Consider the following 22,226-nt stretch of genomic DNA (forward strand, 5'->3'; position numbering starts at 1 on the left):
TGAAAGAACAAAAGATTTAATTTCGCCCTCTTTCTCACTCTTGATGAAATTGTCAGAACCACTCGAGTATCCACTCATAGACGGTTCTTAGTCTCATTCACATCATTTCCTTCTCTCAGAGCAAAGATGTATGCATGTGTAGTACCAGAGTCTCCTCAGAGTATCTTTCTTTCATCTTTAAACTGTTCAGGTAGACTCCTGACATGCTCTCACCACACTTCTGTACATCTGTAAATCTGTAAGTACAACATCTGTGTTATTGTTATAGTGCGTTCTTTTGTAGCTCCGATGTTTTTACATTTTTTTATCTGTTTTTCTTCTAATAATTCTCAGTTTATTCAGTTGTCTAACTACCAGCCTCCTCTACCAGTTCCCTCATCAGGCAAAGAAAACTAAAAGCTTAACATTGAATCGATATTGTAAAACAGAAAGAGGAAAACAGAACAGGGAGAGCATTTGGAGTGGCACTGAGGCCACAGTGAAAGTCACGTACTGTAGTGTGCCTGCAGGATGTACAGTTGTCATTGACTGGCTCACAAGAACAGAGTGATTTCTGTCCCCTCGAGGAATGAAATGCTCCCTGCGCACCCTGTTATGCAGAAAAAAACGAGTACACAGAAAAGACTCACAGTCGAGGGTTAGTGAGAAATGCTTTTGACCTCAACACTGCATGGGTCATCCGCCCAAAGTGTGGCGACTGCTCTCTTCAATACTGCTTCTCTTCCTCCTCTCTAACGGTGTGAGAGTTTTATAAAAACTAAAAGTAAGAAGAAACTAAACTGGCAAGCAGAGCGCATACCTCAACCAAAGCTGCAGCAACTTTCACACACTTCAAATCAGTGTCCTATAATGTGCCCGATTTCTTAATAATTGTTATTGTTATGACAAACGCCCTATCGGACAATATTAAAGATTCTCCCCTGACCCCTATCAAGGTTTGTGGTAATCTTTCTTTTAGTTTTTGCATAGCCTTGCCTACAAACAAACAAACGACCTACCCTGGACATGAATGGAAGTGAAAACATAACGTCCTTGGCAGAGGTGAAGATGCTGGAATTGTTGGAAAAGTTTTACCAAATTAAAAAGGAAAATACTGAGATATTTAACACTACCTAACTATGTGTGTGTCTCTGTCCTAGAGGGTATATGGCGACCTGCAATAATGAGACACATTTCACCATTAGATCCAAATAAATGAATCTAGTGAATTTAAATTTTGTTTCAAAAGGGGACTGTTGGAGAGCCATTATAATTGTTCTTAACGTTTGAGTTTTAGTGTTTGCTCATCTCTTGGCTTGGACTTCATTTTGATTATGTGGTCTTATAGTTTTGTAGTTTTGGGGCATTAATGCCCAACTTTACGACATATTCTAATAAGGGTTCTTTTAGAAACTGCCCCTTTTTAACCTCAAACGGTTGTAAGATTTTATAAAAGATGCAATAAATTCAAAGAGCACTCAAAGCTCTTTGTGATCCCTTGAAAGACATCTGGCTCCGGGTCCAGGTTTTCATTTCATTTTTTCTGAAGTACGTTTAATCTCTGTCTTGGATGTTCACAGGTATGATCAGCTGTTCGATAAAGGGAGACATTTACTTTGAGAGGTGATTAAACTGCTGCAATTCATTTATGACTAAAAAGGAGCCAGTAACCTTCATTAAAACTGCGAAAAACATACTTTTCAGTCGTTACCTTCTTCAAGATGACTTGAGTCCCAAATCCCTGCTCTGATTCATACTTCCATAATTTCCTCCTCCTCACCACACTCCCCCTAGCAAAGCGTGCTTCTGAGAATCCATCAGAAAACATTTTAAGGGCAGCCACGACACTCTGCAGATAGAGCCTCACATATTGATGACTGATGGGCAATGGCAGAGAGCTGCGGAAATGCTGCTGATGTTCAATATTCACATCTTGTCCGACGCAGGCAGACATTTTGCCTGTGGTATGTGAAGATCAGTGGCGAGTGTAGAGGGTCTTTTTTGGTCCAGACATTGCAACCAATTAAAGAGACATGTTTTAAAAGCGACAGCCACTGTTATTAAAGGCGACATCTACTGTTAATACATGACTGATGGCATCCAATTAAAAATCTTCATTTGAATTACGATTTGAATGTGAAGCCACTTAAAAGCTTTGGCCCAAAATACTAACACAAGAGGCCTTAATCGTTTTGTAGTATTAGACATCAGTCAGTGGATTACAAATGAATGGAACGGTGAAGCACTTTATTATGTTACTCTGGCAGCAAACATAAAGCTCTCGATACATCGACACTGTCCTTGAGCCGACCATTATCTAATTTCTCCTGAAGCCTCAGTCACAATGTCGGCGCATTTTGCAACCAATGTCTGTTTAGCATTCTGTCCTCCACGTCGAGCTGTTTGCATTTCGCATGTTAGCCGCACTCTGCACTTATAAATCAGTTTACTATGCCACAAACTGGATATCAGTCTGGAGCCATTTTTTTTTTTCAAAAAGGACAATTTATTTCAACACACGCTGCCAAATTCAGCCCACAGCAACCACATAACTTCCCCTCTAAAATGTACCCGCTTTAACAGAGTCCAAGTCCATTTGTGGAACCAGTTAAAACACCTAAAACAAACACACAAACTTGCATTTAGGATGTTTGCTGAACAATTTACGACCTTTTTAAATACCCTTCAAGGATGCACACGAGCACAGACAGCCTGTTGACCAAGCTCTTCCTCCTCTTGCTACAGCATGTGTTCTTTGAAAATGAAAATGAGGACAGCTTTATTTGTCTCTATTTGTGTTTAAGCAAACTGCATGATAATTTCCCAGTTGGCTGTGTAGTCTACTTACTCTGGGATGAAGTGAACAGACGAATGTGAGCAGCGGTGCAGTTAATGGTCTTGATGAATCCGTCTCTGTACACTCAGTATGCCTGATGAAAACCTTATATTTCAAAAGCCAGCGTTCACTAGGGGGTTAGATTTTGCAACAAGACACAGGCACTTAGCGCGTGGTGGTTAATGAAAGCTCAAAAGCTTGGTGGGAGTAAAAAAAAACTAAAAAACACAGATATAAAGCAATGAGGCACCTTAATGGGAGGTTTTTGTCCGTTGGGAGCTTAGTGGTGCGCATATGGAGCACTGACCTTCAGGAATATTTACACGAGGTACTTAATTTTAAACGGTAGAACAATTCTGATGGGGATAATTACTTAGCCTGTGTCTTTTAGTATTCCATATTGTGTCAATGTTGAAGCCCCAAGATTGCGTCTTGGTGCCATTTAAAGAAAGCTGGTGTTAAAAAGAACTGAGACATGAAATTTATGAAGACACCTATTGCAGACACAGTAGAGATTTATTTTAGCATTAAACACATGTAAGCTGCTTGGCCAGTTTTTGAATATTTTTGCAGTAAAAACTTGTTTATGGTGTGAGGTAATGAGCCACAATTCAAGTTTTCTTACATTTCTTCAAACCTCTCAAATTTGGAACTCATACACCTCAGTGATACATGTTTTAGGTATGTTTACTAAGCCATGTTTATATCTGCATGTTAAATTGTGAAACATAAAGTAATTCCTCTGACAGAATCATAACTTTTATTGGAAAACATGCAGCCAAATAAATACAAATTCTAATCGGTCTAATGTGCTGCTGATCTTCTATGCGTTCCAAATCTTGAATGACAAATCTAAGACTGTACTTGTCTTCTCTCTTTTCCAGGTTGGTGCTCGATGACACTTGTCCAGCTTTCCTGCTGAAGCAAACATCACTGACGTCCACCTTCAGGATAACAGACAGCAGCCCGCTTCACTAATCTGTGGGCGAACTTTTCACATCGAGCCACGTGACCGACCATCATCACAGCGCAACTGAGGACAACAGACAGTAAACACTCTCATTAGGCTTCGCTGCGTCACAAGTGGATCTGTCTCAAGTGACAAAGAAGCGATCAAACATTTAACAGAGGAAAAGAGCCCAACTCTTACAGCCTGTATTCAGCATCAGGTCAACCTGTCCACGACAGCCTCCACACGTGCTCACTACCATCACCAAACTGTGAATTTTATGTTGTCGTAATTGTGACAATACAACAAATAATATCGGATAAAATTTTCCTAAAGACCTTTTTACTGGATTTTTGTGAGCACTGGAAGCCCCACGTACTCTCATCCCACTGCCAATTAATTAAGACCAGGACCTGGCAATTCAAAGCAAGCGTAGAACTATCGTCCCAATTTTTGCATGACCCACTGATTGCATGAATATCTAGGATTACTTTTGACTTCGAAGAAGGACCCCTTGAGCCCCCAACCATCTTCTGGCTGTCTCCCAGACTGTAGCATTTGGGTGTGGAGGAGTTGTTTCAGAATAAGGCCTCTGGACACCCATTGAAGATGACTTGAGTTGGCAGGCATAAAAACCCTTTACCAAAAAAGAAGAAAAACAAATTACCCAGAGAGAGAGGGAGCTTGGCAGCAGGACACACAAACACAAATGTGGGTGCCGGGGCGGCTTTGAGCCATGCTGGTGTCTCTGGTTGCGGAGCCCTGGAGTACAGGCTATCATCATCCCTATCATCATTCAACCAAGCTGAGGAAGATTCGACGGCCCGAAGGAACCCGGCGACACTTCTGAACAATTCAAAGAATCTGAGCTTACACACAGAGATCCAGAGCGTCGTCCTCCATCACACATACAGACAGTCTCACGCTAAACCTTGATTCAGAAAAGACAAAACTGCAGCGGCAGACGTGAAAGGCACAGAAACTGAGCAGGTTAGCAAGCCCTCTGCAATACACCTTTTAAACACACACGCACTCCACTACACTACACACGGACACACACATCCCCTGCATTCACTGAAAGGAAGAAAACCACATTTACACTTTGCTGTCAGCTACACAATAGGGAAACAACACACACACACACACACACAGGCTCTATTCTCCAACAAAGGCTTTTTTTTCCATGAGCAAGATTGAAATGTTATGAGTTTTTTTATGGCAGGGGGGACCACAAATGGAAGAGGAAGGGGAATGCAGAGGCAAGAACACTGAGGCCAAGAGGGAGCGGGAGGTAAAAAAGAGAGGTGGGGTGGAGAGGGGGGTCTGCTGAAACTAAATGAAAAGGAGAGAGGAGAGGAGAGGACTGAAACACAGCTGATTGATCAAATCTAAGTCTATAGGACTCATGAACGACTTAAGAGGAAATCAGAGGATTAAAAATTGTTCGAGACAGGGAGGAGAAGAGGAGGATAAATACACAGACGCTTCTGTAAGCAAAGCCGAGAGTGGATATATAAAAGATTATTGTGGGATGGAGGTGAGGGTGGGCGTATGTGGAGAGGTAGATGGCATTAAAAAGTAAAGGTGCCGAAAGAGGAGTACAGCGTTAGAGAAGAACGACAGTTGGAAAGAATGAGAGAACGAGCCAGGAAGCGGAGAAGATAGAGGATCATTAAGAGGATGTGTCGATAGGAGACTTTGGCATGTAGGCAAAAACACACATAAAGGTTTGTGCCAAGAGGATATTTATGAAAGGAAACCAGGGAAACTGTGGAACAGAAACATATGCTTGTTGATATTCATGGAGCATTTCCCAATATGGTCTCTGCTCCTACCTTGACACTCCCTCTTGTGTGCATATGTTCCTCCTCCTCACTTTTTCTGTATCAAAAGCTGGGACTGCTTAAAATAATAATATCTAAGCTAAGATAAATGATATTAAGAAACCAGAGAAATATTCTGGGTCCATGCCAAATTGTGTGGCCCCCTTCCTTGTCACCCATATCAAACAGTGCCTGTGTCAAGCTGAGACAGGAGCTGGTGGCTGTTGATACTGATATTGTTTCACATACACACACATACAGGTACAGAAAGTGTAGCTATTTTTACACCTATCTTACAGGAAAAAAACAACACCCGACCAATCTTTGGAACCATTTTTCTTTTGCAGCAAACTCAGCTGATACTGACTTGAGCCTTCATTGCCAGGAACTCATTTCCCCTCTCCTCCGCTGACGGACTGTCCAACACTCCATCTGTCTCCTCGCCACCATCCCTCCCTCTCCCCTGCCCCACTCCCTCCATCTCTTCTATTGTTGCCATCTCTTATTTTGCTTTGCATGGATTTTGACTACAGCCAAGGGGCGATTTTGCATCTAGCACTGAGTGCACATATGAACTCACACGCACACACATGCCTGCATGTACCGAGGGGGAGAAAAAAATACTTGCCTTTAGAGGATTTGTTTATCAAATGTGCTGTCAAATCATGTCAGGCATTTCATGTCAGGGCACATTTTCCTGCCTCAGGCTTCTCAGAAGAAATAGTTCAAACAAGAGTGTGGCACAATGTAATTTCCACAACTTTCACCACTGTATATTATTCATATTCTATAAATAATGTTCAGTGTATGCGAGTGCACAGGGATCATTTATCTGAATTTTAAATTTTTGTTATTGATGTTGGTGTCAGAAATTCGCTTCGAGACAAGTCCCAAAACATCGACAGAGGAACATATTAATGTTGCAGAAAAATGTTTCTCTGTAAAACATCTCGCTAAAACATTTCTGGGGATTTCAGGACCACTGCTGTTAATAATTTACAGTAATTTCACGAACAATAACAACCAAGACAAAACATGCATTATACATGTCAGCTTGTAGTGAGCCTGTTCTGTATGAGAAAACTGTGTGCTTTGTATATTTACTGATTTGTATGTGCATTTCTGTGTGTGCTTTGGTCACAACCCAATATATGTACAATCAGTTGCTTTTTCTATTTCTCCTTACACATTACTTGTTATATATTAATAACTGTATTGCAGTGCGGTTAACTGTAGTGCAGTCATAACAAGTTAAGTGCTTTTGTTGTCTTCAACGTTATCAACAGCACTGTGGGCAATTAATCTGATTTCCTTCCCCCCGATCTCCCCTTCATTTTAGTTTCATGTCACTCACTCAAATTCAGTTTATCTCTGGGGAAAAAAATCTTCCTCACTTATTTTCACTCTCTGCAACTGTCACTGTCCAATTTTCTCCATCTCTGTTGTCCGTTTGCCTCCTCTCATTCTTGTAATCTTTCTTGCCCACTTACTTCACCCCTCATCGCACTCTGCCTCGATATGTCCGTTTGTCTTCTCCTTGGTCGCTCTGACCCATATAATAGTGGACAGACCGTCTAAATTACATCTGACTTTTCAATCCATGAATCTTCTCGACTTTAGAGATAAAAATGACTACTTTTAACAGCATGTCCAAGAAACAGCAGTAGTAGTCAAGAAGGAATTTCTACCAGCTCTTTCTACTTTCTGTTTTGAATGTAGAGATGCCTCTTTGAATTACAGCCTTTGCACCATTTATAATACACCTACTGATTTCTTCTCTTTCAATCAGGAGCTGTGTACCAACATGGCAGCTGAGAGTCTTGCTGAGCTCCGCGACTGGCTCTTTCTGCTTCTCCTGTGCCTCACCTTATTGGCTGAGGTGCTGGAACTGGCGGCAGCGGCAATTGCCATGGAGACGGGCGAGGGAGATGAGGGCATTGTTTGTCCCTCAGTGTGCCGCTGTGATGAGGGCTTTATCTACTGCAATGACCGTGGCCTCAGCCTAATTCCTCCACTACCGTTAACAGCTGCCATCCTCTACTTGCAGAGCAACCGGCTGAGTAATGCCGGACTGCCTCCCTCACTGGAACGTAGTAATTCTATACGAGTGATTTACCTGTATGCTAACCAATTAGATGAATTCCCTTTACATCTCCCGCCTTCATTACGAGAGCTTCACTTGCAGGATAATAATATACGAACGTTACCGCGGTCAAGTTTGGCCAAATTACCATTGCTAGAACGTTTACACCTGGATGATAACTCGATATCAACGGTTAGCATTCAGGAGAGAGCTTTTTCGGGGACTCCAAGGCTTCGACTGCTGTTCCTGTCTCGAAACCACCTGTCAAGCATCCCTGCGGGCATGCCAGCTTCCTTGGAAGAGTTGCGACTTGACGACAACAGAATCAGCACCATCCCCACACATGCCTTCCGGGGGCTTTCCTCACTGCGACGCTTAGTCCTGGATGGGAACCTGTTGGCCAACACACGCATTGCAGATGACACCTTTTCCCGTCTCTCCAACCTGACGGAGCTGTCGCTGGTCAGGAATGCCCTGCAGTCACCACCTGTCAAACTGCCTTCAGCTCACCTGATAAAACTCCATTTGCAAGACAATGGAATGACCCACATACCAAGGGGGGCACTTGATGGGATGCGGCGGCTACAGAGGCTGGACCTGTCAGGAAACAATCTTACCAGTCTCCCCCGAGGACTTCTGAAGGACACAGAAAGCCTTGAGATGCTACTAGTGCGAGGAAACCCCTGGTACTGTGGTTGCAACCTTCGCTGGCTACACGCCTGGCTGCACAGCCGGGGGGCAGGAGTGACAGTCAGAGGTCTGACTTGTCAAGGGCCTGAGTCTGTAAGGGGCCAGATCTTGCGAGACCTAAATGACCTGATGGAGCAGTGTGAAGGCCCTCCTGTTGGTCCCAGCACTGGAGTCGGGGTGAACCCAGCAGAAAAAGATGGAGGAAGTGAAGATGGTGTTGGAGGCGGACAAGCAGTGGCTTCTGAGCCACATGGCAGCACCACCACTTCCTCTCTGTTGGTCTCCACACAAGGTTCCCTCTTTACTCTGCGAGCCAAGCGGCCGGGCATTGTTATGCCTCTGCCTCCCAGTGAAGGAGGACATATATCTGGCGAGGCCTTGGAGCTGACTGTAAAACCTCTCTCTTCAGACAGTGTACTGGTCAGTTGGCTGTGTCCACAACCAGTACCCTCCTTCCGCTTGTCGTGGCTGAGATTGGGTAGCAGTGCATCTCTTGGTTCAATAACAGAGACTTTGGTTCCTGGGGAGAGGACACAGTATCTCCTTAACCAGCTCAGCCCACACTCACATTACCTCATCTGCCTGTTGCCACTACGACAAGAGCACTCATTTGGGGGTTCTAGCATGGGTTCATCGCGATCTGGCAGCATGGATACGGACAGTAAAGACTCAGCCCCTGCTTGTGCTCAAATAGAGACTGGAGATGCTCTGATTAGCTCAGGAGGGGAGGGGTCTGATAAAGATGGCCAGGACTCAGAGATAACAGCCCTGCCATTAGCTGGGATCATAGGGGGTGCTACAGCATTGGTAAGCCTGTTGTTGATATTTGGCATCTTCTGCTGGTATGGACAGAGGGCAGGTTACAAGTCTGGGGACTCGGGCACATACAGCAGGGGCCGAGGTGGAAAAACTTATGATGACTATGTAGAATCGGGCACGAAGAAAGACACTTCCATTTTAGAGATTAGGGCCCCTCCTCCAGGGTTTCAGATGACAACTATGGCCCATCAGCCACTTCAACCGAAGCTGGAGGATGTCACCTATATCCACACAATTTTCCCCTCCTCTTCTTCTTCCTCCCAAGCTAACGGGACCTACCGGAGCACCCTCGGGGCTGGCAGCCTAAATGGCACCATTCTCAGCCAAACCAGCCACCATCATGTCACTTATGGCACCAACCGTGGCTACAGAGATGGTGGTATCCCCGACATAGATTATGTCTACACGTGATGATACAGGGACACTGTCCTTAAGCCATGTATGCCAGAGGTCCCATTTAGGATGACGACCCTTGGCTATTGGCCATTTTGTCCTTGGTTTCCAAAGTACCCTCTGTGCCTCTGCTGGTTCAATTCTGATTGGTTTGTTTAGTAGAAAAGCCTGATTTTAGTAATGCTGATTGGGCATTGCTATTGAGTGACAGAAATTACTGTCCTGCTATACTCTGCTACTGTATACAACAATGTACGGTAGGCCTTTTCAACTCTACTTATAGTTATGAATGGTTACGTTTTCTCTTTTGGATATCTCAGTGTCTTTCAAGTTCTTCTAAGCTCATAATATTACACAGTAACTTATTTGAGGTTGATATAATAGGCTGTAGCTGATTTAGCAGGAGATATATTTATTATATGAGGAAAAGGCACTTGATGTGTATAGCGATAGCTCTCGTATCTCCCTACCAACTGTAAGCTCTGTGCTGTATAGATAAAAAGGATAACAGAGGGAGAATTCAATTGTTGTTATAACCCACAGATGAAAATGCATCATGGTTGACATGAAAAGATGTGTTTCTAGTCCCCTCCGTTCCCCTACTTTTTAATTTGTTCTCCTTTCCGTCCCTTTTTTTGGCTGAGACTCTTTCCTTTTATTTCTCTCATGTCTGTCGTTAGCAGAGGACGACTTTGTTCTCTCCATGGGAGCTGACAGAAGTGATAATAGTCCTGACAGAGACTGGAGACACAAACCACAGCATGGGAAGACTAATGAGAGGGAGAGAGAGAGAGAGAAAGAGAGAGAGGGAGTGGGGGTGATAAATGGATTGATGGATGGAGGGGGAAAACATGAAAGAAGACAAGCGGGAAAGAGAAGGGTGCCAGTCTGGGCTGAGAAAGGTGTGTTGGCTCAAGGCAGAGAGTGAGGACAGAAGAGTGGAAAAAAAGGCAGATAAGTAAAAAGCAGGATGTGTTACAAATGCAGCGGCAGGAGGTAAAAAAGCACACAAAAGGAAAAAAAGGATGGGGGATCGAGAAGCGTGCGGGCGGGGCAAAGCAGAGGGGTGACAACTGGAGTAATGTAACATCATCATCCCAAAAAATGGCTCAAGTTCTACCCACAGTGTATCCACGACTGCACTCAGCTAAAAAATTGTGATAACAGGCTGCACTCTTCTTTCCAAGACTGAAGTATCAGCTGCCAGTGAGTGATCATTATCATAACAAGTCAAAGACTCAAATAATCATACCTGAGCTTTCACCTTACGTAACATGTTTCATCATCAAAACATAGACGTTTACACCCTTTACTCAAAAATCTGAAAATCAGAGCAAAACACGAAAGAAATGTCAACACTGTAGGAAAAATGACAGGCTTGTGAAAAGCGGCTGTAAAACAGCTCCCTCTCAGATTGTTAAAAATGTACAGCATGTTCCCAGTTTCTCTTGTAGACTGGTCTCATTATTAAATTACATTTGCAAATGAAGACAGAGAAATAAAAGTCTTATTATAGTAACCCATTATCATCAAGAGGCTGGCTAAATTTTTTTAATAAAACTTTGAAGCAGCTAATAATCTCTTAGTGGAAATCAGAACTACTGTGGTCTTTTGGCAAAAAATTTCACTCACAAATAATTAATTTCAATCTTATTAATAAAACCGTTTTACCATTTTTATTGCATTAGGAAAAAAAAATCTACATACAAGAGGGTATGATTAGAAGAAAACACGTATATACATAGAGCACTACTGGCTTTTGAAAAAAATAAAGACCAAATGAGAAATTGTATAACTTCGTCACAATGATGTAGACATCTGTTTAAACTCCTGTGTTGTCATCAAGTATAATTGCCTGTTTATTTTGAATCTGCAACAATCATTTTCTAAGCAAAAAATAAAAAAAACATGTTTCACCGTCTTAATTGAGAGTATTTTCTACTTTTCTTGTGAATAAGAAAATGTTTTAACCATCATTTAGATTAAATGTCATCACCTGGGGCAGTTTTAAAGGGGGTGTTTCTTCACAATTTCTTGACAATTAAAAGACCAGATTATTAATTGCAGTTCTACAAAATTAGGTCATTGTATATCATCTTAAAACAGGTTATTTTAATTCTTAATGATAGTAACAATTGAAAGTTCAGACTTGATGTGGTGCATTCTGGGAGATAGATTACTTTGGTTGACTGTGGTCGTCCAGTTCGGTCTGCGCACAGCATCGATACCGTTGTATTATAACAGGGATCACAGCCTGACCGCTTCACTGTGTAGTTCAATGTAAACACACTACCCAGCTACACTGCCCCTGCTTCCCCTGACCCTGTGAATATACTGTAAGGGGAGGAAGAACTTCAAAAGACAACGCTAACAAAAAGTGAGAGATTTAGAGAGAAGGTGGAGAGAGAACAAATAAAGAGTGAGGCTGTGGAGGGGAGGTTGGGGGAGGCACAATTTAGAAAGAGTCTGTGAGTGTTGAAGCCCATTCTTGCTTTTCGATAGCTCTCTTCCTCTTTTCAAGCCTGTGCCACTGTGCAGGAGTAATATTTGATTTTTTTGTATTTGCGTTTGTTTTTATTTTTTACAGAGCACTGAAGAACTCTTTCATTCTGTGTAGAAATCCTTTTTCCATTAAAAATGTGATAATGAAAACACTCTTATGTATAAACATAGAAATGGGTGCAAAACGCTATTCCATTCATCGGTCTGTCGTCTTTTTTCTATGCAGAAGAATAAAGACTTGAGGAAAAGCAGTTTTTTCGTGACTTCTCTTTGTGTCTGTCTGCGTGGGGTTCATTAATGGCTGGAGAGTTTAAATAATACAGTGGGATGTCTTAAACAAAAATAAAAATCAATGAGAGGCTCAGATTATTAATATGATTTATGACGAGATGGAGCGGACCTCATTAAATCACACACACTGGATGAATACATCAGCTGCTGCAAACTCCGATTCGGTTTAGAAGAATCTGCCAGCCAAGAGGAGACACTTGTTTTTATCCTGAGACGATAGTGTGTTCGTTTGTGTGTGTGTGTGTGTTTGTGTGTGCGTAATTGTATGGATGTGTTTATTCTCAACTTGTGTGTTTGGGTGAAGACATGCCTCTCATTCTAAGTGAGTGCTAATGCTTGTGTAAGCATGGATCAATATAACGAACGGGGGAGTGTATAAGTGTCCATCTAGAAGTAACTGCTTTTGATGGGCATTTGTTAAGAACAAATACACTGCATCAGTGGCGTCGTGATAAAATTTATTGGGGGGGGCGCAATGTTTCGGGGGCAAACAAAGTGAAGCCAGGTCAAACAGAAAAAAAAAAGGCCTGCTGCAAAAATGTAGCCTCATTGTGTTGTCTTGGTGGAAATCAGAACTTTTCTCTGACAACTTTCATTCTATTTGCATTTTTCAGACAAATGTTTCAGGTCTTACACCCACATCGTTGTCCATGGAACCTCTGTGCCAAAACTTTGAAACAGCAAACAGGAGAAGTAATCGAGGCATTACTTACACCACAGTCCGTTATCTAACATCTGACCCTGCGTCTTAATTATATTAGCTCACATTACACCGAAAGCAGAGTCATGTACATGTCTGCTGAGTCATTAAGTTTTTTATGCTTAGTGACAGATGTGATCAGAGTTATTAATTCTTAAATACTTTCATTAAGTTACATCTACAAAAGCGTTATGTATTTAAAATGTTAATACTGTAAAAATATGCTGACATTATTGCTTAAAACGTGTTCAAATCATAAAGTGATAAAAAGATGGTCGACATGACAGCTTCCTGAATGTGAAGACAAAGTGTCTTGATCACCACCTGGTGGCTGGCTGCAGTATAGGTCATGAATCCTGCCTCCTCCATGTAATTGTCTTGGTCATGGAACCAAACTAAAAAGCTTTTGGAAAGATTTTTTCTGTCATTTTAAGTAGTTCTTATCACATTGACGTCCAAGTGTACATTTTTCAAGTAAATATATAAGTTAGTTATTTGATGCTATAAAAAAGGGGTGAAACGTCATGATTGACAGCTGAGACTGACTTGTGATTGTAACAGGACTTCTCGACAGCGGCTCCATCAACTGATTGCTACTGCACAGACTCCAAATGGCACAGATTGTATCCAGGATATTTTGGCCTCATTTCTGGATAGTGGGAGGACATAAATGTTTGAAATCACAGTCTATTGTTCAAGGTATCAAGCAGATGTTGGAGAGTGAACGTCAGTGGTTTTAATGCCTCCTCTTTTAATTCAATGCATTTTTTAAACAAATAAGCTCAACCCGCCGACACACAATACAACGGTCAGCCGCATTATGAACTCCAGGCTCAGTAGTTTCTTTACCACAGTGCTGTCAAGAATGATGTAAAGCTGCATCGCTTGGTAAAGTGTTTCCAAGCGTTTGCATGCATTATAAGCTCCCTTAGCAAAAGGTCAATGTATTTCTGTAAATGCATGCATTTGGCAGGATTAATGCATGCCTGCAGATACCGTCTCTCTCAACAGAATATATTTCAACACTGCACCATTTTGTTTATAATTTTTTTTGTAACAAATGTTTCCACAAATTTTCAGGTAGTCACTTAAGACAAGTTAAAAATTAGATGCTTCAGGACTGAGCATGAGTTCATGTTCCCTTTCAGACGATTGAACTCACAGCAGTCAAGAGAACAGTGGAGCGAAAATATAAACAGCTGAGATACACAGCCATTGGAGCTCAGGGACTGACTCCCTTGAAACTACAGCTACTTTGCACATAAACATCAACTCATGTACAAGCAAAGCACTGCTAAATCTGAAATCATATTCCACATACACACGTTTAACAACCTGTAACCCCAATCCTCACTTCAGCTGTAAATCAACTTCAGATAAAGATATACATGAATTTTTAATTAATTCCAACAGTCATTGCAGTTTGACACACAACCATGCACCGTAGAGCGACGCGGGACTCGTGGGGGTCCCAGAGGAGCTGGACGGAGCTGGATAACAAGCACCGACACAAACACACCGCAAGAAGCTGGTGAAATACCTCAGAGATATGAAGTGATCCAACAACAACAACAGGGTTCCTTTGTAGCGAAGGATGGAGAGGACTTCACTGGAATAAACAAGGCAGAGAGAAAACTAAGAGAGCCTCCGGGGGATTATAACAATACCAACTGTATGAATTAGGCTGTCTATCAGTGAGCGAGAGCCACTTCGGTGCGACTGCGAGATGTCTCTAGTGAGAAGGGGGGGGGGGGGGGGGGGGGATTCTTCCAAAAGAACTTCCGCCATAACCATACTGATAGCATGTAAAAAAATATATAACTAAATTGTCCATGTACTGCGTCATCCTCCATGCCATTTGCAAAGCCTTGTGTGTTTAATCCTTTAATTTGCTTAATTATGAGCCTGTTTACCCACTGAATTTTGGGGAACTTTGCCGTCAGGAAAAAAAGAGCATCTGAAAAGAAGTCAATTATAACCTTAAGTAGTCTTTGTGCCGTTTGCCTCATTATCTGTCTTAACCTGACAAAGTGAATAATGGATAGATTCCTTTCCGTGGTATGATAAACCATCAGGCATTCGGTTTAATCTGCTGCCAACATGAGCAAACTGGAGAGAAACAACGGGCCGAGGATTGCTTCGGGCGGCGGGTTCCTGCTGCATGTGGTCTTCCAGAGCTCTCAACCTTCACTCATGGTCGGCTTGCTGCCCATCTCTCCGGGGCCACACTCTGGACCTCACTACTTGTAGTTATGGCAACTTGTGATTTCTCCAGAGTACCGACTCACAGCCGTTCTTCAGCTCAGGCAGACACATCCTAGCCAAAAAATAAATGAATTCCAGGAGCACAGTAAATTATTCATTACTTAGTTGAAAATGCCACAGAGTGGATTACGAACATACCAGAAGACCAGCGTGCACACAATGAGCTGCCGAGCATTTTGTTTCACTTAAAAAGGTAACAGGCTGGGTTGAGGGTAGAAAAAACAGCAACTAAAAAATGTTACAGAAGTAATGAAATCACATCATTAATCACAGCCATTCATCCACTGTAAATTAACAAGGAAACAATTTAACTGCCACCTCTTCAGTTTAAAAGACTTGTAATGATCAAAACAATTTGAGGCAGGTGATATTCCGTAATTTACAAGACGGACAACCCACTCTGAACGTCTCCTAAGTATCGTCTGTGTAGCGAAAGCCTGATTCGTATTATTTCTCTGTAGATCTCTGCTGTCGTCAAAAAAATCTATTAAACGAATGATAAATCCGTGCACCCTGGTGACTTGGTGGTTAAGGTCAGACCACGACACCCGACAAACAATAAGATGAAGCACATATTAGTCCACTGACAGAAAAATAATCTGTAACTCAGGTAATGATTTCGTTCAATTCTCTGTGTCCAAACTGTGAAATATGATGCTCAGCTCTGGGCTCTTTTTCATGGATAAAAAAAGAACAATTGTTAGCTGGAGCCCTTGTTCCTGGTTTGAATGGGCTGGGGACATTTATCGGTTTTAATTTCCAGTCCTATCACTCCTGTGAACACAAAACATATCCAATTATATGAATGTAATAAGAAAGCAACTAAAAAGCTCTATTGGCCAATATTAGGATATTGAGTTTAATGTAGAAAATTAAGCCAAGAATATGTAAGACAAAAGTACCAAAGTAAAAACTGCCATAAAGAAATGTCCAAAATACCAAATGGTTGAGGTAATGTAGTAAGCATTCAGGTGTTAAATAGTTTGTCCGGCAGTGATGTACTGACCAGCAACGAAAACTTTATTGTTCAGCAGTATCAGGTGTGTCTACAAATCCCACACAGGGCACAGTTCTTCAAAAAAAATTACATTTATATTTTTAAACTCAAATATGACAGGGATACATTTACTCATGCACTTAAAATAAATAGAATTTCTTGAGGTCTTAAACACAAAATGTAATGATTTAGTTAACTGGAACACGGTGCAACAACTGCGAATACACAAGTCAGTTGAACAAGTGAAATGGTCTGTACATTACAGGCTAAAACTAAATATCAAATCTCTCCTCTGAATTTCCAACATCATATAAACTGTGAAGGATATTTGAAATAAACCATACACAACTCTGCACAGCTGAATCCACTGGCTCATGTCCCACTCAAGCAAACACCGTACTGTACACGATGACACAGTCCAGCCCTAACCAGGGCAACCACTTACACCCGTGGACAATGGCAACAACAGGATAAGTGGATAAATAGCTCCTATAAATAGCCCTGTCATTTCCTAAGCTCTGATAATGCAGCGGGGCCGACGGGATGCACATCGGGCACCACTTCACAACAACGCCTGAGAGAAAATTACAAGATTGCAATTATGTGTGGTCCATGTGTACTCCCTGTATTCCCTCTGTGTGTCCGTGTGTGATAATGTGACAAAACCAGCATCTGTGATGGGCACACGTGAGCCGACAATGAGGCCCCCTTGTATTTGCATGCAGAGACGGTGGGAGAGGACTTACGATGATTAGCTTAGGTTAGCTTCGAGGGTTACAATGATATGTCCTTTGTATTCTGTACACTAAGCTGTGATTACAAAGAGGAGAGAAAATGGAGGCTCATTGTCAGCCTGCATTATACTTTTATCATTATCTACTATTCAAACAGCGCTGCCAACAATGTTGATAATCTTCCCAAATGTGCTTTTAATTTCCATATCATAATTTGATTCTTGTTTCGTGTGTGTCTCAGGTCTCTTCAGAAACATTTGCACAGCTGGTTCAGTGAAACGGCGTGAACTCAAATGTCGAAAGTGTAAATAAACAGCTTCAATCATCAATCTTCAGAGGTTGATGAACTCATTAAAAGAGCTATTTATCAGGCGATTGTGGCCGCAATTAATGTGTGTGTGTGTTTTATTTTTTTTAACCACTGCACAAGTGTTTGACCTGAGCGGCCAAGGAGACGAGGACTTTGGATGCAGAGCCAAAACCCCGATGCTGGACTGATTACGTGTCTGGCACTAAAACCAATATTTGAAAAAAAAGGGCACACGGCCCACTATTATTGTCATAAAGAACTGCAGATGCAAATTATAATAGCTACACGAAGGAGTGCATTAAGTGAGGCTGCACAGAAAATTGAACTCTGCCCTACACAGGGGAAGACACACAAGTTTGGCAGTTGGCTGCTTTACAAGTCACACTTTATTATCACAAGACCTCAGAGGACTTTATGTAATATCAATAGCCCCTGTCACATTTAGTCAGCCATTTTGACGGAGAAATAGCCTCAGAAGTGTTCAAACAAATGTGAAGATTCTTCGGTTTTTAAAGGACTTAATGGAATAACACTAGCTTCCATCTATGATATCCTTGGATAAATTAACTCATTGCCATACACATTCCCAGTCAGTCATAGACTGTATATAAAGCTGGACAATGTGTCTCCACTTCCTGCCACTATCCAGAAATGAAGCCAAAATATCCCGGATATAAACAATATATCTGACGCTGACGATATCATTTGGAGCCCGAGTCTGCACAGTAGCAATTGGGGGATGAAGCTGCGGTATCAAGATCCAGCCAATACACACAAGTTAGTCTCAGCCTTTAGTGTGAGAAAATCGACTGACAATGACAGAAAGCATCTATGAGACACTGTATTTGATGTGAAGTTTGAATTGTTATGTCCCATCCATTAAGATGATGGAGGCAGGTTTTATGACCTATACTGCAGCCAGCCACCGAGGGAAGTTCGAGACACTTTGGCATGCATCTCTATTTGCAGTGTATTTTCCATTGCCGCTACCAAACTGTTGAACATTTTATCCATCACATCGACCAACATTTTCGATTCTTCCTGGACATATCTTCTGTGTTTCAACACTACTTGTTTTTAAATCTGCTCAACATGTTGACTGGCCGGTTATTCGGAGGAGTGAAGGTCAGACTTGTAGATCTTCTCTGAAACTATCTTTCATTTTTCACTCGACTACTTCCATCACTTATATCAAAAATGGACCGTTCCAAAAGTAACACACTTGTATCAAGACAACAAGGACCTGCAAAAGACACAGGGCCGTCTGGTCCAGCACAGAAGTGACACATTCCGCAAAACATACGTACCACTGCTGCATTAATCAAATTGACGAAGCAGACAAGAGAGTATTTGCAAGGTGTGCATCTCCCCTCATTGCATATGTATTTATGGTAGGATCACATAAATAACAGATGGATCCATGTTAACAGAAGCTGATTCTGTATTCTGCTGGATTTACTGTGGTCATACATCTCTCAGTTTTGCAGGGAAAATGCCTATGCTTTTTAAGACCGGGCATAAACAAAGCTTAGACTGGATTTACATGTGACACAAGAGCTGCCGTAGAGGAGAAAATAAATATGTATAACGGGAAAAAAAGGAAACATAAAAAAATTCGATTAAGTCTTTGTTTATTGAACTTTAATTTAAATGCGTTTGTTGCCTGCTAATGCAGAATGGCCTCATAGATATTAACCACTGAACTGCATTCATAAGCTCTTCTTCTCCTGCACTGTGCATCCTGGAGCTCAGTGCAGTTCAGGAGCTATACTAAAAATCCAAAGCACACACGTGTACAAAAAAATCTGACCCAACACGTTTTTGGACCGAAGTCGGCCATGAAGGATGGGATTCCATCGACTGTGGCCGTGAAGAACCACAAGGTATACACACTTTTGCTTTTAGATGTGGTCAGTTGCACAGGCCAGCTCGCTCCATCAAGTGCAATGCCCTCAGATGCCCAGTCCACTCTTGTTTTGCCTCAGTTTCTATCACTCTCCGTCCTCTCTTACGCCTCCTCCTAGAACAGGGCTCTTTTTCTTTGTCCGAGTTGGATCATTCCGTCATTTCCGCTACCTGGGGAAAGCCACTCATAAATACCGGGGGAAACAAAAGTGCGCATTCTTTCTGTTTTGGTTGCACTGTGCAAGAAAATGTGGGACAAAAAGCACACACACATCTGATCAGCACAATTCCAATAGGTGCTGGATACTGTAGATAAAATGGCACAAAGGTTTGAAAAGAGGAGAAGATCTAAAGATTGAATTTGACAAAGTGTGGAGCTTTTCCTCTGTTCTAACTTCTGCACAGAGCCAGACACACTTCCTCTGTGTCCTAAAATCAAGGGTTAATATTTCTGTGAATATTTTGGCCCAGCCACAGAAAAATCATTGTGTCGTGACAGTGAGGATTATAATAAAAAAACGATTTCCATTAAATTCTCATTACATTATTCAATAAAAATTCAATTCATAATCATGAGTTGAACCAAAATACTACAGCCGCAATACCTCTACCACTAACTCCATCAATGGCCTCCCACTCAAACCAGGAGCCTTCAGAGGATCATCTCCGGACCCACCGCGAGTCACAACTCTGCACAACAAACCAACACACTTGAACGCAGCACATGCCTTGAACAGACATTCTGATGGACCAAGTGCTGATGATCAAGCTGACTACTTTTCTCTTTTACTCGCTCATTCACTCCATCTCTTTCCATCTCCCACATCGGCCCAATCAGACTAATGAGGCTCGCACTTCCTCCATCTCTTCCTGCTCCACTAAAGTGGCGATTGATTGGAGGGGTTGGAAAGCTTTTAACAGGGGAGGGGTGGGAGAGAAATAATTAGCACAAATGAGCTTTTCTGCAAACTCCTTCAGTTTGGCCTTTCGTGTTCCATTTATTTACCGACTCGGACAACATTAGGGATTAACTCTCCAAGGGTATGTTAACTTCTCAGTGTCAGGGTGTAAATCAATCTGAAGCTGTAAACTGAGGACGTTTGTCTAATGCCAGTGTCTCGCTCCTCTCAGGTCACAGCCTTGATGTGATGATGTCTAAATGGAGTGGGAAAGGGAAAAGGGAAAGGCGAGACGACAAAACTCTGGAGATGCACAATCCAGCAGTTAAGCTCTTCTTCCATCTTCCCACTCAAATTGAGACACAAACTGGACATTGGAGCATGCCGTGGAAACTCAGGGCACTGGACCTTGAAAGCTCCAAATTTTCAGTGCCCAGCGAGCATTAATGTCACTGCTCAAATGACCAGCAGAGTGGTCTTTCTGACAGTTGTACCGTAATGAACTCGGACAGATCTGGACTGGAGAACTAGAGCAGCGGCACTGTTGAAATTAATGCATTTGAATTCACGCAATTCAAGCGAAGACACAAATACAAGAAGACAGAGTGGACACGACAACACAACTCCAGTGCTGTGATTCAAAGTATGAGATATAAGCGTCTGGATATAATCTAAGAAAAGACAAGGGTCAAAATGTATAAATGTAGAGACTGAATTCTAAAAAAAAACAGCAGAGATCTATGGCTGCACATAAAACAAATGTCGGTCACCTTTTTGTGAAAGGTGAATTTGAAGCATTTAGAGTATGATTCCTGACAATGGTGGAGCTCATCATCTAAAGTCTTAAAGATATGAAAAACTTCTGCAGCTGTTACCATCAAAAATGAACCACTTCAGGAGGGTTTACAAATGTAAGTTCGGAAATTGAAGTCATACGATAAGCATTTTTAAATCATAAAGAATATTTATTCAAAATTCAAAAAAAGATGCTCAGAGAAACGACTATAACTTAGATGGAAGCTCAGAAGCTATTTTACTGGTACATAGTCTATACAGAAACCAAGGTTCCTTCGTGCTACAAAACTAACATTTTTATTTAGATTTGACACCAAACAGTTCTACAGACAACCTTTTGATATCCACAGCTTCCATAAAGTCCAGTCATCTCTTTCAGAAGAAAAATATCCTGTATAAAAACATGGATATTGGAGACTTTAGCAGCTGTTTTTACACATTTAATCCACAGATATAAAGATGTAGAGATGTATTTGTCACTGCTCTTTGTGGCTTAGAATCAAAGATGCCTCTGCACTAATTTTTAAACACCATTCTACAACACGATGACTTGGGCAACAGTACCTGTATAAGGCAAGTCTTCGTCAATTAGGTTTTTTATTTGATTGACTTAAAATTATGCAGCAGCTATTTTGATAATTGGTAATCATGCAGTATATTGTATAAGTAAAAATAGCTTAATGTTTACTGGTTGCCATTATTCTTTGTCTGGTATGTAAACAGTGAGGCTGTTGACCACCCAGCTAATATGAGAAGTCTAATTCAGCACTAAACAGCTGCTCCATCAACAAACCGACGAGTATTGGCTTGCATAATAAAATGTGATTTTGTTAAATCCAAACTTTCAGACCCCGTCTGTGAGAACACAGTGTGTCGACGTGAGAATACAGAACGAAAAACATCCAGAGAATTCACCATGAGCAAGTGATTTCAAATACATCACAAACGCAGAAACTGTAAAACACCTGCAGAAGGAAACAAATATCTCAGGAGTGTCATACATGTAGAAGACGCAGATGAAGATGTCAACTTGGAAGGACAATGAGATTTAAGGGCTTTTGGTGATAAGGGCCGACGCCGGTGATAGCCAGGGATTTCAGTCAGGTCCTGCCTCCTGCTTGCTCTACCCAGGTACGACCCCTCACCTGATTATTGCAGACATTTCCCTGCTGTTGTGAACACATCTGACTCAGACTATCTCCTGCTGCGTTCCTCCTAGAATATCCTGACCATATTGTGCAGACATTTGCCACTCT

At 41.8% G+C, this 22,226-nt stretch overlaps 2 protein-coding genes across 6 annotated transcripts in view; one reads left to right on the forward strand and one right to left on the reverse strand.

Annotated features, from left to right (window-relative positions):
* flrt1b (fibronectin leucine rich transmembrane protein 1b) overlaps positions 1 to 11,583 on the forward strand; it is a 30,793-nt gene extending 19,210 nt beyond the window's left edge. Inside the window, exons 2-3 of the mRNA XM_062393575.1 lie at positions 3,700 to 4,754; positions 7,377 to 11,583. Coding sequence (XP_062249559.1) covers positions 7,392 to 9,590 — 2,199 coding nt within the window. The 5' untranslated portion in view covers positions 3,700 to 4,754; positions 7,377 to 7,391 and the 3' untranslated portion in view covers positions 9,591 to 11,583. The remainder of the gene's footprint in view (positions 1 to 3,699; positions 4,755 to 7,376) is intronic.
* macrod1 (mono-ADP ribosylhydrolase 1) overlaps positions 1 to 22,226 on the reverse strand; it is a 110,992-nt gene that overhangs the window by 78,550 nt on the left and 10,216 nt on the right. The gene's annotated exons all lie outside the window — the stretch shown is intronic.

This window comes from Platichthys flesus, chromosome 8 (assembly GCF_949316205.1).
Source record: "Platichthys flesus chromosome 8, fPlaFle2.1, whole genome shotgun sequence".
Lineage (NCBI taxonomy): Eukaryota > Metazoa > Chordata > Actinopteri > Pleuronectiformes > Pleuronectidae > Platichthys > Platichthys flesus.